The sequence below is a fragment of the Lolium rigidum genome, chromosome 5 (genome assembly GCF_022539505.1).
Source record: "Lolium rigidum isolate FL_2022 chromosome 5, APGP_CSIRO_Lrig_0.1, whole genome shotgun sequence".
Classification (NCBI taxonomy): Eukaryota; Viridiplantae; Streptophyta; class Magnoliopsida; order Poales; family Poaceae; genus Lolium; species Lolium rigidum.
Window position 1 is genome coordinate 38,946,921 of NC_061512.1, and position 16,606 is coordinate 38,963,526.

At 43.1% G+C, this 16,606-nt stretch overlaps 1 protein-coding gene across 1 annotated transcript; it reads right to left on the reverse strand.

The window, feature by feature from the left end:
• Positions 1 to 11,345: 11,345 nt before the first annotated feature.
• Positions 11,346 to 14,676, reverse strand: LOC124653625 (release factor glutamine methyltransferase-like). Its single transcript, XM_047192688.1, has 4 exons — positions 14,014 to 14,676; positions 13,254 to 13,499; positions 12,706 to 12,901; positions 11,346 to 11,739 (listed from the first exon to the last, which is right to left on the reverse strand). Exons 1-3 carry the CDS (start codon positions 14,674 to 14,676, stop codon positions 12,770 to 12,772), a joined length of 1,041 nt encoding a protein of 346 aa, XP_047048644.1. The 3' UTR covers positions 11,346 to 11,739; positions 12,706 to 12,769.
• Positions 14,677 to 16,606: the final 1,930 nt, after the last annotated feature.

Genomic DNA, 16,606 nt, shown 5'->3' on the forward strand with positions numbered 1-16,606 from the left:
GCCCGTTGATGATGGAGATCATGTTCGTGCTTTGGAGATGAAGATCGAAGGCACAAAGACTAAAGGGCCATATCATATCACATATGAATTGCATGTGATATTAATCCTTTATGCATCTTATTTTGCTTAGAACGCGACGGTAGCATTATAAGATGATCCCTCACATTAATATCAAGATAATAAAGTGTTCTCCCCTCGTATGCACCATTGCACAGTTCGTCGTTTCGAAGCATCTCGTGATGATCGGATGTGATAGACTCAACGTTCACATACAATGGGTGTAAGCCATGTTGCACACGCGGAATACTTGGGTTTGCTTGACGAGCCTAGCATGTACGAGACATGGCCTCGGGACAACGGAAACCGAAAGGTTGAACACGAGTCATATGGATGATATGATCAACATGTTGATGTTCACCATTGAAGCTACATCATCTCACGTGATGATCGGTTTTGGTGTAGTGGATGTGGATCGTGTACCACTTAACAACTATGAGGGATGTTGTATTAAGTGGGAGTTCATTAGTAATTAGATTAAAACATGAACTGATTATCATAAACATAGTCTGAGTAGTATTTTGAATTAATTTGTAGTATTGGCATCCATTTTTCTACCATGCGCTAGTCTTGTTATTGAGATAGAAATATCGTTAAAATCGACAAGAAACTTTACGGATTGGTACCGTATTGTTAAAGAATCAAGAAATGATTAAGTCCTATTGCAAACTTTTAGTAAACCTCACATTGTTGATTCAGAGAGCTATGGTTTCAATTAGTACCTAAAGTTATCTTGTCTCCGTGAAACTTGAAATTCAAATCTGTTTGAAAAGTAAGGAGCTGAAAATTTAATTTTTAGAAATAATCAAGGTATGAGATATATGTGATATCTAAGACCTTATTGCAAGATGATAGAATATAATTTGGTGAGACTACATAAACTCATAAGTTTTATGGGAATGTAGGAAGGTTGAAGACGCAAGGCGTCCCAATCCTCCAACTATTGGGGCACTAACGATATTCGCATATCCATGAAGTGATCGTCCTTAGTATGCACCGTTGCTAAGACTCGTCGTTTCGTAGCATCACGTGATGATCGGGTGTTATAGATTCTACGTGTGCATACAACGGGTGCAAGCCAGATTTGCACATGCGAATACTGAGGTTAAACTTTACGAGCCTAGCATGTACAGACATGGTCTCGGAAAAGTCGTCATGAAATGATGGATAAAATTATGAGTGAAATTATTCATCATATTACAAAGTTACTAATAGTGAAATATGAAACACTTGTCATATGATGATCAACTTCAAAGTAAGAACCTCAAGGTTATTGGTATTTGACCAACAAACCTAGAAGTTATTGAAGGTGAAGTATTTTCTGAATAATGAGGAAAGCTAAAAGAGAAACTACAAAAGATATTTTGGCGGAAAGAAAGAGAAGACTAGAAAGTCTAGCTCAGGTGTATATACATGATATACATGTTATGGTTGTATTCCTAGTTTGGTCACACAATGAAATTCTTGGGTATTAGTACCATATTGGTTGGTATGAAATGTCATACAAAACAACGCAATACAAGAATACAATGGCCTAAGTGACTGACAAGGAATATGATAGGAATGCACTTCTGGAACAAAAATAAAGTGTTATTATGTTCGTCGTTGGCATCCTATCTAGCCCTTAGAATTTATAATAAAGAACTTAATAATTGTTATTTTGCTCTGGTCAAATAAAAACAATGAGTTGTTCAAATTATGACATTACTCCATGTACGATGGATAAGTTATTATAAATCTTAATGGTGAAACACACATACATAACACTGACGCTAAAATGCCATAAGGCAAATGATTTGAATTCCACTTATTTGTGGAACCGTCATTTAGGTCATGTTAGAAAGGAACGCATGAAGGAACTCCATGCAAATGGATTTTGGAGTCATTCGATTTTTGAATCGTTTGGCGCTTGCAAATCTTTTCTAAAGAGAATGACTGAAATACCGTTCATAGGCCAAGAGTTGAACGGGCAACTAACTTAGTGGAAACATACATGATGATGTATGTGGTTCATCAGGCATAGTTGTGTGCGGGAGATTCTTCTACTTCATGAAAACTTCCAACAATGAATTGAGTATATATATGTGGATATATTCGATAAGGAAGAAGTTTGAAACATTTGAATGGATTCAAATAAATTTTAGCATGAGGTGAAAATCATCGTAATAGAAAAGTCAAATATCTATGATTGGATCATGGTAGAAATATTTGAATTACGAGTTTTAGCGAACATCTAAGAGAGTTATGAAATTGTTCTACAACTCACGTTTCTTGGAGTATCATAGTGATGATGCGATATCCGAGAGATGTATCCAAACCTTGTTGGGTCAATGATGAGATAAAATATTGATGCTATTATATTTTTGTGGATTATGCTTTAGTGACTACCGCTTTTACACTAAATAGAGCATCATCATGATCCGTTGAAATGACACCATACGAGTTATGGCATGGGTATGAACCCTAATAGTCCTTTCTTAAATTTTGGAATGCATAGCATAAAGTAAATAAGTTTACAACCAAAATCGGATGAATGTCTTTGTTGGTTATCCCACAGAATTGATTGGGAATTCTTTCCACTATGGAGACAAAGACAAAAGTGTTTGTCGATGTTTCTTACTTATTTCGAAGAAATTGTTTTTAGCGAAGTATTTGAGTGGGAGGACAATAAAACTTGATAAAGTTTATGAACTTGAGCATAATGATCAGAGTAGCGTAACATCGGAATTGGTTCCGGAAGCGGCCACAACGATCATGGCTCCCATGTCTACAAAATGTTATAGTCATGGAGATCGAAGTACTTATTGAACCTTGTAGGTATGGTTTACTTTATGATCAAATAAATGATTTGTGAACAAAGGATTGTTTTTTGAACAATGATAAACCAACTACATACAAAGAAGTTATGATGGGCCCTGACTCCGTTAAAATGACTATACGTCATGAAATCCAAGATAGATGAATACTTTTTGAAAGTAAACGGATCTATAAAATTGATGGACTTGGATGGAATATCCTTGAATAAGCTCGACTTGTCGAAAAGTTGTTTACGACAAAGTTCAAAGAGTTGACTATGATAAGATTAGATCTTCCGTAGCAATGCTTATAGTCTATGTGGATTATTCTAGTAATCGCTACATATTTCTTTCATGAGATATGATAGTAGGATGGCAAAATACATTACTTAACGAAGTGTGTATTAAAGGTGTATACAAGATACAACCAATTGTTTTGCTAGTCCGTGGAATACTAGATAGGTAAACGAACTTCAATTGGATGAAGTGAGTATCACGGAGTTGGAATCTTCACCGGATGAAATAGTCAAAAAAAAGTTTTTGATTTCATCAGAAACGATGAAGAGGCTTGCATTTGCAAGAAATTAAGTGGGAGCGCTGAGACATATTTATAATACTTTATGTAGATACATATAGTTGGTTATAAATGATGTAATTATATACTTGATTATAAAAGGTTTCATTGAGAATTAACTTCAATGAAAGGATATGGATCGAAACATATTTAGTGTCAAGATCTATGAAGATAGATTGAAACACATAATAAGTTTAAAACAAAGTACATAGAAAGGATATTGAAGTAGTTCAATATAGAAATATTAAGAAAATGTTCTTGTCATGTGAAGTTTTAACAAAACTTGAGTGTATCTGACACTCAATGAGTAAAAACACATGAGTGATTTAGATCACAATTAATATGTACACAATCAGATGTCATGTGCTCTAAAATGTTAGGAGCATATACCAGAATGATTCATGTGATGATCATTGGACAAACAGTAAAGATATCCCTGTGTACTTTAGAAGAACCAAGGATATATAAATAGTTTTGTATGGAGAAATGACAAACAAATCGCTGTAAGGTGTTTGCACCGATATTGGTTGTGTCACATATAAAAATAAAATTTCAATCTCGAAATTAGGCTAAGTGTTGTTTAAAAGGTAGCACAATGCTAGATTTAGAAGAGTTCTAAATGTTGTGACGGATTCTACAAACGAAGACAGAATATGTCATTGTTTTGACAATGACTGAGGATGTTAAGTCAAGAGGTTCTTTGAGAACTTGGTGTAGTTCCGATAGTCTGTCAGAACTTTGAAGCTATATTGTGTATGACAATATTAGTGACATATTTCAGACCGCGGAATTAAGGTTCCACCAGAAGACCAAACATATTTAATGCCGACTCATTTGGAAAATGAGTGATGCGTTGAGACGCAAATGAATTGCAAAATACATACGTTTCTGAGCATGTCAGATCCGTTGACTAAAACTTCTCCCGTGAGCAAAACATGATAAAGCACCGGAAGGCCAAGGTGTTATATCTTTACAAATGTAAACTAGATTATTGACTCTAGTGCAAGTGGGAGACTGTTGGAGATATGCCCAAGAGGCAATAATAAAATGGTTATTATAATATATCTTTGTGTTTATGATAATGTTTACATACCATGCTATAATTGTATTAACCGAAACATTGATACATGTGTGTTATGTGAACAACAAAGAGTCCCTAGTAAGCCTCTTTATAACTAGCTTGTTGATTAATAGATGATCATGGTTTCGTGATCATGAACATAGGATGTTATTAATAACAAGATTATGTCATTATATGAATGATGTAATGGACACACCCAATTAAGCGTAGCATAAGATCACGTCATTAAGTTATTTGCTATAAGCTTTTGATACATAGTTACCTAGTCCTTTCGACCATGAGATCATGTAAATCACTTATACTGGAAAGGTACTTTGATTACATCAAACGCCACTGCGTAAATGGGTGGTTATAAAAGTGGGATTAAGTATCCGGAAAGTATGAGTTGAGGCATATGGATTAACAGTGGGATTTGTCCATCCCGATGACGGATAGATATACTCTGGGCCCTCTCGGTGGAATGTCGTCTAATAGCTTGCAAGCATATGAATGGTTCATAAGAGACCACATACCACGGTACGAGTAAAGAGTACTTGTCATGAGACGAGGTTGAACAAGGTATAGAGATACCGATGATCAAACCTCGGACAAGTAAAATATAGCGTGACAAAGGGAATCGGTATCGTATGTGAATGGTTCATTCGATCACTAAGTCATCGTTGAATATGTGGGAGCCATTATGGATCTCCAGATCCCGCTATTGGTTATTGGTCGGAGAGAAGTCTCAACCATGTCTGCATAGTTCACGAACCGTAGGGTGACACACTTAAGGTTTGATGTCATTTAAGTAGATATGGAATATGGAATGGAGTTCGAAGTTTTGTTCGGAGTCTCGGATGGGATCCGAGGACATCACGAGGAGTTCCGGAATGGTCCGGAGAATAAGATTCATATATAGGAAGTCATATTCCAAGTTTGGAAATGATCCGGTGCATTTATGGCAGGTTCTAGAAGGTTCTAGAAAAGTCCGGAAGAAAGGCACTATGGAAGGTGGAGTCCCGGAGGGACTCCACAAGCTTGGCCGGCCAAACCCTAAGGGAGGAGTCCCGGGTGGGCTCCACCGAGGTGGCCGGCCACCCTCCCTCAAGGAAAGGTGGGAATCCCACCTAGAGTGGGACTCCCATCTTGAGTAGGTTTCCCACCAAAGGTAGGTTTTGGTGTTGGGGTCTTATTCGAAGACTTGGGATACAACTCTTGGGGCTTCCACCTATATAATGAGGGGCATAGGGGAGGGGCCGGCCACACCAAGCCCTCCTAGGCCGCAGCCCCCAAGTGGCCGGCGCCCTAGACCCTCTCTCCCAAACCCTAGCGCCCCTCCTCCACCATATCTCCCGCATATGCTTAGCGAAGCTCCGCCGGAGATCTCCACCACCACCGCCACCACGCCGTCGTGCTGTCGGGATTCCGAGGAGGATCTACTACTTCCGCTGCCCGCTGGAACGGGGAGAAGGATGTCGTCTTCATCAACACCGAACGTGTGACCGAGTACGGAGGTGCTGCCCGATCGTGGCACCGTGATCAAGATCTTCTACGCGCTTTTGCAAGCGGCAAGTGATCGTCTACCGCAGCAATAAGAGCCTACTCTTATAGGCTTTGGAAATCTTCAAGGGTTAGTCTCGTTCATCCCCTCGTTGCTCCCATCTTCTAGATTGCATCTTGGCTTGGATTGCGTTCTTGCGGTAGGAAAATTTTTGTTTTCTATGCAACGTATCCCTACAGATTGTTGCTCCTTGGTACTGCAATTTCGTCATAGCGGGCAAGTTCCATTGCGCACCGGCAATGGAACACCTGGATCCAATGCGCCTCGTTGTTAGAGTCCTAGACCAGGCCGAGGTGCAGCTCCGGCGACAACACCTCCCAGTAGTGGCACTGCACATCCAAAACGTAATGGCGGCTCCCTAGGTTGGCGCCGGTGGTATCTCTATGCCGTCGATGCCCATCTTGCATGCGCTTGGGAGACACATGTCCACTAGTCATGTGTACTTGACGTGTTACATATTTCATACCTTGTCGGGGGTGAGATTATGTGGGCCAAATCCATTGGCAGTCGCTCCTCCAGTGTGGTGGTTGTTCCTGCTATCGTCAGCCTCGAAGTTGTCCGCCATTTGTCGTCGGGGGGGGGGGGGGGGGGGGTTTTTGAGGCATACATACACAACATGGTGAAGAGGTAGGCGGTGTGAGAGTGACGGGACACCGCGGGAGGGCTTCATAAACAAGGTAGTCTGAGTCCTGATCCTACTCCTCGAGTCCTACAATTTGATGATCTGATGACACCATGTCGATCCAAATCCCTCTATGAATTCCTATCGAGTAGAATCCATGTTGAGTCCGATCCAAATCACAGTCTCATATATAATAATGTAGAATCCTGATCCTTTTCATGGATTTTCTCGATTCTACTAACCCATTACCTTTACCATCGGCTTAACCATAGAATGATACTACTTAGACATCCCAAGCCCTTTTCACTTGCTTCACTACAAAATTATTGCTAGAAAATTTATGGATTCTTATTTATTATCTCTATTATACTATTGTACATACTTTAATCATTAACAAAAAGATCTTCACTGAGGAAATATGGTAACATCTTCGATTCGATGACTCAGTACTACAGCTCGATTTTGTCTGCAACCCCATCCAGAACTGGGGTCGCCGGGGGGGGGGGAGGAGGGAGAGGGAGTCTTATTGGAAACGCCGGTGTGGGCAGCCCTTTATCGAATAGGGGGTGTAGGAGCACTATCGGCTCACCTGCCTGCCGGTGCTTATTTGGGGGCGCTGGTGGAGATGCTCTAACTACTGTTATGTGCATCCGAGAATGCGAAGTCCTGAGAGAGTATTACCCTCCATTGGTTCTTTCCTTTTTTTTATCTCCTTTTGGTCTCTCTTTCTTTCTTTGCCCATGGGTCCATACATACATGCAGCTTGTCTGCCTTCCAACCATCTTTTTTTTTTTGCTGAATCTATTTGTGTCGGCGTACCACAAGCTGCAAGTGTTGATAAAAAGGAGAAAACACATGACATAACCGAAAAGAGATCACCACCGTCCTCTTCTTTATCTGAAGGTTTAGCTCTTGCCCTTGGTTGTTACAGTTTGGTGCCTGACTGTTGGAAAGTGCCTGACCAGAGAAAGTAATATGGTATTGTCATTGTGAACCACTTCCACTCACTGAGGGAGATGAACAACCATAGCTAATAACAATAATAATAATCACAATGAAGAAAGACAATACTACTGTCTCCATTTATCAAGTGATACATATATGTGGCATGTCTTACCAATGAACAAACAATGAGAAAATTCCAAGATTATCCGGGTAATTAAGGTCGCGTAATTATCGACTTCTTTAGGGGACCTTTGTGCAGCATGTGATTTTTTTTTTGAGGCTCCCTGCAGGATGAGATTAGTCACATGCTATCCACATGCCTGATCATTGGGGGAGGTGCTACCAAATCATAGGTCTGCATGGTAGAGATGGAAGACAAGCAACGCTGCTAGTTGACCTGTGGTGATGAGATGAGATGCTACCAGGTCAAGGAGTGTGTGTGACACTTGTTGTGGGATCTGTTTTGGCCCAATCAAAGCAAACCTTGCCATTTCTCTTTACATCCTCCTTTATTCCCTCTTTCTTTTTCTTTTGCATACCTGATCTCCAGCTGCTTCACATTATTTGACAGTATTTTTTTTAGATCAGTAAAGGATGATGCATTACGCATTGCGTCATGAAATCAGAGCTAGATGACCAAGGATAGGAGTTTCCTTGACCTGGCATGAGCTCAACAGAAGCATCGATCATACATACTGTTTGGGCCTTGACCTGGCATTCAGAATCTGCATTCGGATGTTAAAGCTACTTTTTATATCCTGAACTCAAACTGCAAGCCACCATAATTTAAAGTTTATGTCTTGATCTGACTTGGTGCAGTGCAATTTCTATTGCCATCTTCTCATAAATATGAAAGTCAAGCTACACTTGGCCCCAATTTGACAGTACTTTGTTATAACTGAGCTTGCCAATATACTTTTCTTGACTTGACTTGTGCTTACTCCTACTTAATCATGTAGTTTGCCATCGCTCATAAATTTTTAATGGTCTCTAATTTTGTTTAATACACCTTGTGACTTATGCAAGTATGATAATTTTATCTTGCTCAATCACGCGTTTACGACCGCAAGAAAAGATTAAATAAAAAATAATGATTGAAGCAAGCAGTTAGCAAATCAAACCAGACAACATGTCCCCGTAGGAGATTGGTTGAAACAGCTCAGCTGGATCGACAACGATGGAGAGATAGTTGAAAAGGGGCAGAACTACTTCACATGCTGTCAAGTTTGCTCTCACTCTCTAGATTCAGTCAAGGAGTTGGCTTAAAGGTTGAAGAAGAGGAGGAGACGGCATCTCCATCAAGGCTATGCCATTCCTTTAGAGCAGCCACCCTTGTGCTTCAATCCTTGCTTATCACGTCGTAATGGTATCTAGCTTTCTCTTCTTCTATTGGAGAATCCGACAGCTCCGAGGAAACGATGCTATGAACAAATCAGGAGCATACCAAATTCACGTCATTTAAAATGGACTAGTTTTTCCCCCCTAGAGAATCATATTGTTGTACATGTCACAAGTTGAAGTCCCTTTTTGGTTAGCCAAACAGAAACAGTACAACAAACAAAACCTAATAAAGCAAACATGACTACAAAAATCCTACAATGCCAAGCGCAGCCAAAGTGTCCAAAAAAATAGATCACTCATCGGTGGCCAACTGAACTCTGGTCACCAGCCAGATAGACAAGCCGGTTGGCGACCAAATGTAACTAAGAGCATCTTCAATCGCGTCCCCCAAACCGTCCCCCAAAGCGCGCCGGATTGAGCGTTTGGGGGACGTGTTTCATTCATGTCGCGTTTGGGGGACGTCGCTCCCCAGTCGCGTCCCCCAAACAAAATTTCGGAAATTTTAAACTTAAGCGAGATTCGATTAGATTCGTCCAAACTTGGCATATATTACATAGATTCGAACGAAATTTGACTAAATTTAAACTAAACCTAATCTAGAAGTACTTGCGGCGGCCGTAGGCGTCGTAGTACTGGTGGAAGTTGTACATGTCGTCGGTGACGACCTCCTGCTTGACGCGCTCGTCGACAGGCTCGTCCTTCACCAAGCCGCTTGGTCCTGCCTCGCCGTCGTCGGTGAGGTCCACGAGCGGCTTGCTGGAGTCGCGGATGGACATGGCGATCGCCATGTCGAGGTCGCCCCTCCAGGCGTCCTTGTCGTTCATCGACGCCAAGCACGCCGCCCTGGGCAGTCCTCGGGGTCGTCGCTGCTGGCGATGAGCCGCTGCTGCCGCTCGTACTCCGCCAGTAGTGCCGCCTGCGACGCTTCCTCTGGCTCCTCCTTCACCTCCGGCTTCGGGATGAGGAGGGCGCCGCCACGCCTCTCTTGCTGCCGCCGGCTGCCGCTGCCGCCATGCCTCGTGTTGACGGGCCTCGCCGGCTCCTCCTTCACCACTCGTTTGGGGACGCTGTAGGGCGCCGAGCGGTACGACGAGGACGGCGTCAATCGGGCCGGTCCTGAGGAAGAAGAGTTCGAGGAGGACGAGTACGTGGTCCTCCTCGGCTACCATTGCGCTGGTCCTCCTCGAGGAGACGATGGCAGTGACGGCGGCGTCTCCAACCTTGGAGCGTCGTTGCGGATGCCGCGGATGACGCTCTCGAGGGTGCGCCCCGGAACACCCCAGAACAGGGCGCGGCCGTCCTTGTTCCAGCTGTTGGGCCCGCCGACGAGGCCGGTGGTGCTGTACATCTCGACGTCGTACTTGGCCTTGAAATACGTCGTCCACCAGTCATCGTTGTCGTTGGCCGCCCATGTCGGATCCGCCCGCTCCTCGGCGGTGAGTTGAGCCCGCCGGGCGTTGATGCCGTCCCTCTATTGTTCCGTGCCCGGCTTCGGCGACGGCGGGACGCCAATGCCGTTCACGGCCATCTTCCAGCCGCCGCTGCTTGGCAGCCGCATGTCCGGCGGGACTGGATATCGGGCGTGGTACAACGCCCACGCCTCCGCCACGGTTAGGCTGCCGCGGCCGTTCGCCGCGGCGATCTTGCGGGAGGACGAGGTAGACATTGTTTGGAGCGGCGAGGAGAAGATCTGGGAGGGGGGGAGGCGGCGGCGAGGAGAAGGTTTGGGAGCGGTGAGAGATTGGGACGAACCGGATGGCGTATTAATGTACAGCGGCGGCAGCGGGTGGTTGCACGCAATAACGCCAGCGTGGACGGCCACGTGGCCATGCACGACGAGACGCGTCCCTGTGTCGCCTGGGAAACCAAGGACACCATTAACGTCGCTTGACCAAAAGTAGGCGACGAGGTTTTAGCCTTCCGAGCCGCTGACGCGTCGGGCCCGCGTCGCTTCGCCTCACTTTTCGTTGTGTCCGGCGTGCCCGGTGCGTCCCCTGTGGGACGGGGACGGGCTCGGGGAGGGGACGGGGACGGGCTCGGGGCGCCGGACACCGTATCGAACCGCGCCGGACAAAAAACGGCTTTAGGGAACGCAGCTGGAACGGTTTTTTGGTCCGACGCGCCCCAAATAGCTTTGGGGGACGCGACTGGAGATGCTCTAAGATCGTACAACACTATGCTACGCTGCTAACAAAATAGTTCACGATAAAGGCACTCATCATCAATCTTGGCGTGAGCTCCTGCTTATTTCTATAGCTTTTCATGTTTATTTCAGTTTTTTGGATGCCCAAAGAAGGGACGCAGCAGTATATTTATATTGTCACATGTATACACATGTTATGTTTTCCGTACACAATACATCTGTAGTGGACAGGGACGAACAAAAATGATCACCAGAGACAAATAATGTAGCCCACTGCTCGCTTGTGGACGGCGGAATAATTTGGAGGCTACAAAAGCTTCTCCCCCAAAATCACATCATCACAACCCAACATGCAAAAAAGAACAATTCGCCAGATACACCTTTTTGTATGTGAACTACTACTACAAGACTTCGTGTCCAGCTAGAGCTTCCTTGGACCATCCATGGTAGGGCAGCTCGGCAAGAAAATACCATCTCACATGCACAAGGACGACCATGATTGACTTGCAATATATTACTGCAACCAAGACGCTTAAACCACAAGCGATAAGCTCCCCAGGGGGATTATGAAATTGAGTTGCTCGCTTCTAGCTGAAGCCAGCCCAGAGCATTGAACGGGCCTTTTCTTTTCAAATGGGGGCCTGAAAAGTAGTAGAGGGAGAGAAAGAGCAGAGTTATGTACCACAAACAATAAGCAAGACTACAGACTATGAGAGAGAAAAATATACAAAAAAAAAAATTGCTTGAAACCATGGCCAGTTCACACTGTATAAGCCTAAATGCAGCTTTGCATAAACTTTGTTAACAAAATCACTGACAACCCTGCTGCACTTCCCTCGCATGAATTTTATTGTGGTGCTATCATGATTGTGCAAGAAAATAACTTGCAATGCATGAAGCTCAACTGGAGGTATTATCAGAACTGAAGAGCTTGTCAGGAACTGGAATCAGCAGTACTGGGAAGTTCAGATACCAGAAATCAACAAAACCTTATGAGCCAGAATGCCCTAATTGGACATTGGGTCACTAAGAGCATGAATATGCAGTAGAATTACAAAGGGTGCAAAAAAGTACGCTCAGCTTATTTCTTAAAACTAAGCATCAAGAGATAATGATCAGTTGACCTAATCATTAAGTTCTGCAACCATAACTTGGAACTGAACTACGGATCTAGAGTCTTCACTTTGTGACATAAACTACAAGACATCATTTATATCTTTCACACAAGGGAGATATAATTTAAAGCAGCAAGTTATAACATCACAAGTCAGAAGATAAGCTTCATGTAGTTTTGTATCACTTGTCACGGACCTTGAAAGATTAGGATATCAAGAAGACATCATCTAACGAAAAAGAACCTAAAGCTATATGATATGTCCCAGCTTACAACATGTCCAAGCTTTCTCTAGTACATACATAGCAAACGGCATGACTTCGATGGCTACTGTCAGCAGTCAGTTTTCACAATTCTAGCATACTGTAACTTCAGACTACCTTTCTAGCATACTGAAACTTCAGTAGTCAGTTTTCACCATTCTAGCATACTGTAACCAAATGTTACATGCTATTATTGCACTGGAAAAAAGTCAGAATTGGACCGTTCTTACCAAAAATTACGAGGGAACAAAAGTGGTTTCCTAGAATATTGCATCAGCATCCACGTTTTACTTTTCATCTGCGATATCCTCTTACAAAACGTTTGATGTCTGCAAAGTCTAAAACTGCCTCCACGTTGCGAAAAGAAGAACTCCACTTTGTACTTATGAAATCGACAAGAAACTCCGACTGTTTGTTGCCATTTGTCTGCCACATAGACACAAAGAGATTTTGTATGTCACATCTTTTGGAGTGGAAATATCAATTATAAGTCCTGCAGGACTTGCAAAAGTAACAAAAGCAAAAACGAGGAAACATGATGTGCATCTGTCTCATGTAGAGCATACGAGTCAAGGTTTCGTAGGGTAACAATATTAGGATAGTACACATATAAAATCAACACTTGTGGTGTACCATGTCATGTGATATATACTACATATAAACATCAGACAATGTAAGCAAATGCATCAACCACTACATGATCATCAAGTGACAACAGCTAAACAGTATTTGCAGTGGCAATGAACAGTGGTCGATATGCCATCTGAAGTTATTTTACCTCAAAAACAAAGAAACCGCCAGGCTTCAGTGCCGAAGATAACCCATCACAGAGATGAAGCAAATGATCAAGGCCATCCTTGCCTCCATCAAGTGCCAATTTTGGTTCATGCCAACCGACTTCAGGTTGCAGGCCAGGTAGATCACCAGTTGGTATGTATGGAGGGTTGCTAATCACACCCATGAGTTTTCCCTTGACCTCTTCTAGAGGTTCAAACCATGAGCCGTGCCTTATCTCGACTTTATCCTATTTTCAATGCAGCAAACCCAATATTAGAAATGAGAGTCCATGTACTTAACAAGGCAAAATAAAGTTTACTATGAAAACAGCTAAAAGGCCATAGCTGCACCCAATAATTTTGCTTTTGGAAATAGTTGTGGGACTACGAGCAGCAAGTAGCTCCCACAGTTTGTAGGTAGATGTAAACATAAATCTCAGTTCCTACTCACACCCATGACTATGAAAAGTACATCTACTACTAATTTGTGTTCTAACTAAAAAAAACATCGCAACCATAAATCTCAGTTGTAAGTTGTAACTCAATCTGCTTGCTATCCATGCCGGAAATCAAGACATGAAACAACCTTGCCTCTCGGCACCAATCATAGTTCCTTCACCACACTGACTGATGATAACCATGAGACCATTCATTAGTTAGCTCAGTATCTCATTTTATTTTTTTATCAAGACAAGATGGTCACGAACAGCTTAAATAAATTTCCCAGTTCCAACCACAAGTGGAAGTCCGAAATGCTCTCACCTGCACCCCGTACCTCTGGACGTTAAGCCGGGCGACCTGGACGGCGACCTCGCTGACATCGGTGGCGAAGACCCTCCCGTGGGGCCCCAGCATCCTGGCGACGGCCACGGCGATGGCGCCACTACCGGTGCCGAGGTCGGCCCACCACCCGCCTTCGAACCCCTGGACCGCCCGCACCATCTCCAGCACGGCCTCCGTCTCGGGGCGCGGGATGAGCACGCCGTCCCGGACCGCGACCACGAGTCCTCCCCAGTGCTCGTTCCCGACCACGTACTGGAGCGGGCGCCTGTCCCGCACGTGCGCGAGCCACAGGGCCTCGAGCTCGTCGAGCGGCGCGCGGAGGAGGTGGAGGGACGGGTCGGGATTGGAGGCGTCGGCGAGGAACCAGCGGAGGTGGCGGTGGAGGTGCGGCGCGGAGGGCGGGACGAGCGCGGCGGCGCGGAGGCGGAAGGCCTCGAGGGCGGCGGGCGGGACGGGGTGGGTCGGCGGGCGGAGGAAGAGCGGGGTCGGGTCTGCGGGGGCTGGGGTGGTGGGGGTGCGAGGAGTAGGCGGCGTCAGCGCGGAGGCGGCGGAGGAGGCGGTGGCGGAGGAGAGGCGGTGGCGGAGGAGGCGGCGGAGCCTGGGTTTGGGGAAGAGGATGGGGCGGGCGGAGAGCGAGAGCATGGCTTCTAAGCTAGAGAGAGAAGGAGAACAATGGCGGCTGCGGGGAGGAAGAAGATGGGTACGACGAATCCATGGGCCGGACTGGCGCAGAGCTACGGTCCGCTCACCGGCCGTTATGTTGTGACCCAAAATTAAGTTGCACAACTATCAGTAGATTGGTGGCATTTTTGCGGTGAATCCTATTCACCGCTCTATCGGGCGCGCTGCATACCCCACGTGCAAGCTGGGCCTGGCCCATTTTACTCCCGACACGCTGCTTGGTTTTCTAGAGATATCGTTGCTGTTGCATGGATAAGAAGGTAGCGATCAAGACCCAGATTCGGGGGAGTATGAGGTTCTCTTTTTTTTTCCAATTATAAATTTATTGTTTGGTTTCTCCTTCTTTTCCTTTGTTTTTTTTTTGATCTTCAAAATATTTTTCCTTTTACTTTCTTCATTTTAATATTTCGTTATTGTTCAACTTATATAAAATTTGAAATTTTTTCATTTTCGAAATTTGTTCTGAATTTAAACTCGTTTAATATTTGAAATTTTTTCTGATTCTAAATTTTTTCATTTTTAAAATTTTTTCATTTTCGAAATTTGTTCACATTCGAAATTTGTTCATCTTTGGAATTAGATCAAACTTCAAATTTTCTCATTTCAAAATCCGTTCACATTCGAAACTTGTTTACATTAAAAATTTGTTTGAATCCAATATTTGTTATGATTCTAAAAAAAATCAATTCAAAAATTTGTTTAGTTTTGAAATTTTCTTCACATTCAAAATTTCTTATTCTATAATTGTTCATTTTCGAAATATGTTCTGATTCTAAAATCGTTCAATTTGGAAATTGTTCAAATTCAAAAATTGTTCATTTTTTCAAATTTGTTCACACTTATTACGGGCAGCTATATTCTCTCACTTCAAATTAGATCAAATTCTTACGTTTTCTTTTTTGATGGAATCCTCGCAAGTACGTGAAAGTCAGGCTTTGACGTTCGGTTTCATGTTGAAATGAAACAGTGCAGGATTCTACGTGGACTACAATGAAAAGAATTCAAAAAGAGAAAAACTCGAACAACTTCGAAGAAACAACTACGAACTGCAACGACTGCAGCCATGCACGTATGAAACATGGGCCGAGCCCAGCTTACTCTGGGACAGCTGATTCTCTAAGCGGGAGCGACTGTTATTGTCGCTTAAGGCGATGAGTAGAAGGACCCTTTCCATTTTTTCACATAGGAGCAAATGCTTTCATTATACAAAATAATTTAAAAATAAATTTAAAAATGTCACAAAATTCTAAATAATTTTTTTGTTGTACATCATGTCATTCTATGTTAGTACATAAGTTTTCGTGGAGAAACAACATTTTATGTGGTGTGTACAAAAAATACAAAAAAAATGTCCTGTACGACATAGCATCAAATTTTTTCTTTTTTACAGAAGCCACATACTTTTTTACTCCCTCTGATTCATATTAATTGACTTCAATATGGATGTATCTAGAACTAAAATGTGTCTAGATACATCTATATTAGAGTCAATTAATATGAATCGGAGAAGTAGTTTTTTTTTAAAACCTGTGTACAAACATAAAATATGTAGATGTACATGAATTTTTTTATTTTAGAATTTTTTAACACTTTGAAATGTAAATTCACACAACAGGAGAAAATGCTCCTATGAGCCAAAGTGAATATCCCACAACAGTCAATATATCATGAGAATAAGATGGCCATGTAAAAAAAGCACAAATATACTTGCCCATTATGGTGGGCTTTGACCGACATGACACTACTCGCTCATTTTAGACTGGAATAATATGTTTCGCCACATTATACATCCCACTACTCATTTGACCGAGCTAAATGAGCAACTCGCGAGTTCGATGAACTCGACTCGTTTAGCTAGCTCGTTTAGCTAGAAATCATTTAACGACAAAAT

Coding starts and splice junctions, on each gene's coding strand:
- LOC124653625 (XM_047192688.1), bottom strand. CDS start 14,676: ATGCTCTCGCTCTCCGCCCGCCCCATCCTCTTCCCCAAACCCAGGCTC. Junction 13,500..14,013: donor TCCAGAGGTACGGGGTGCAG/GTGAGAGCATTT, acceptor CATTGAAAATAG/GATAAAGTCGAGATAAGGCA. Junction 12,902..13,253: donor GCGGTTTCTTTGTTTTTGAG/GTAAAATAACTT, acceptor TCTATGTGGCAG/ACAAATGGCAACAAACAGTC.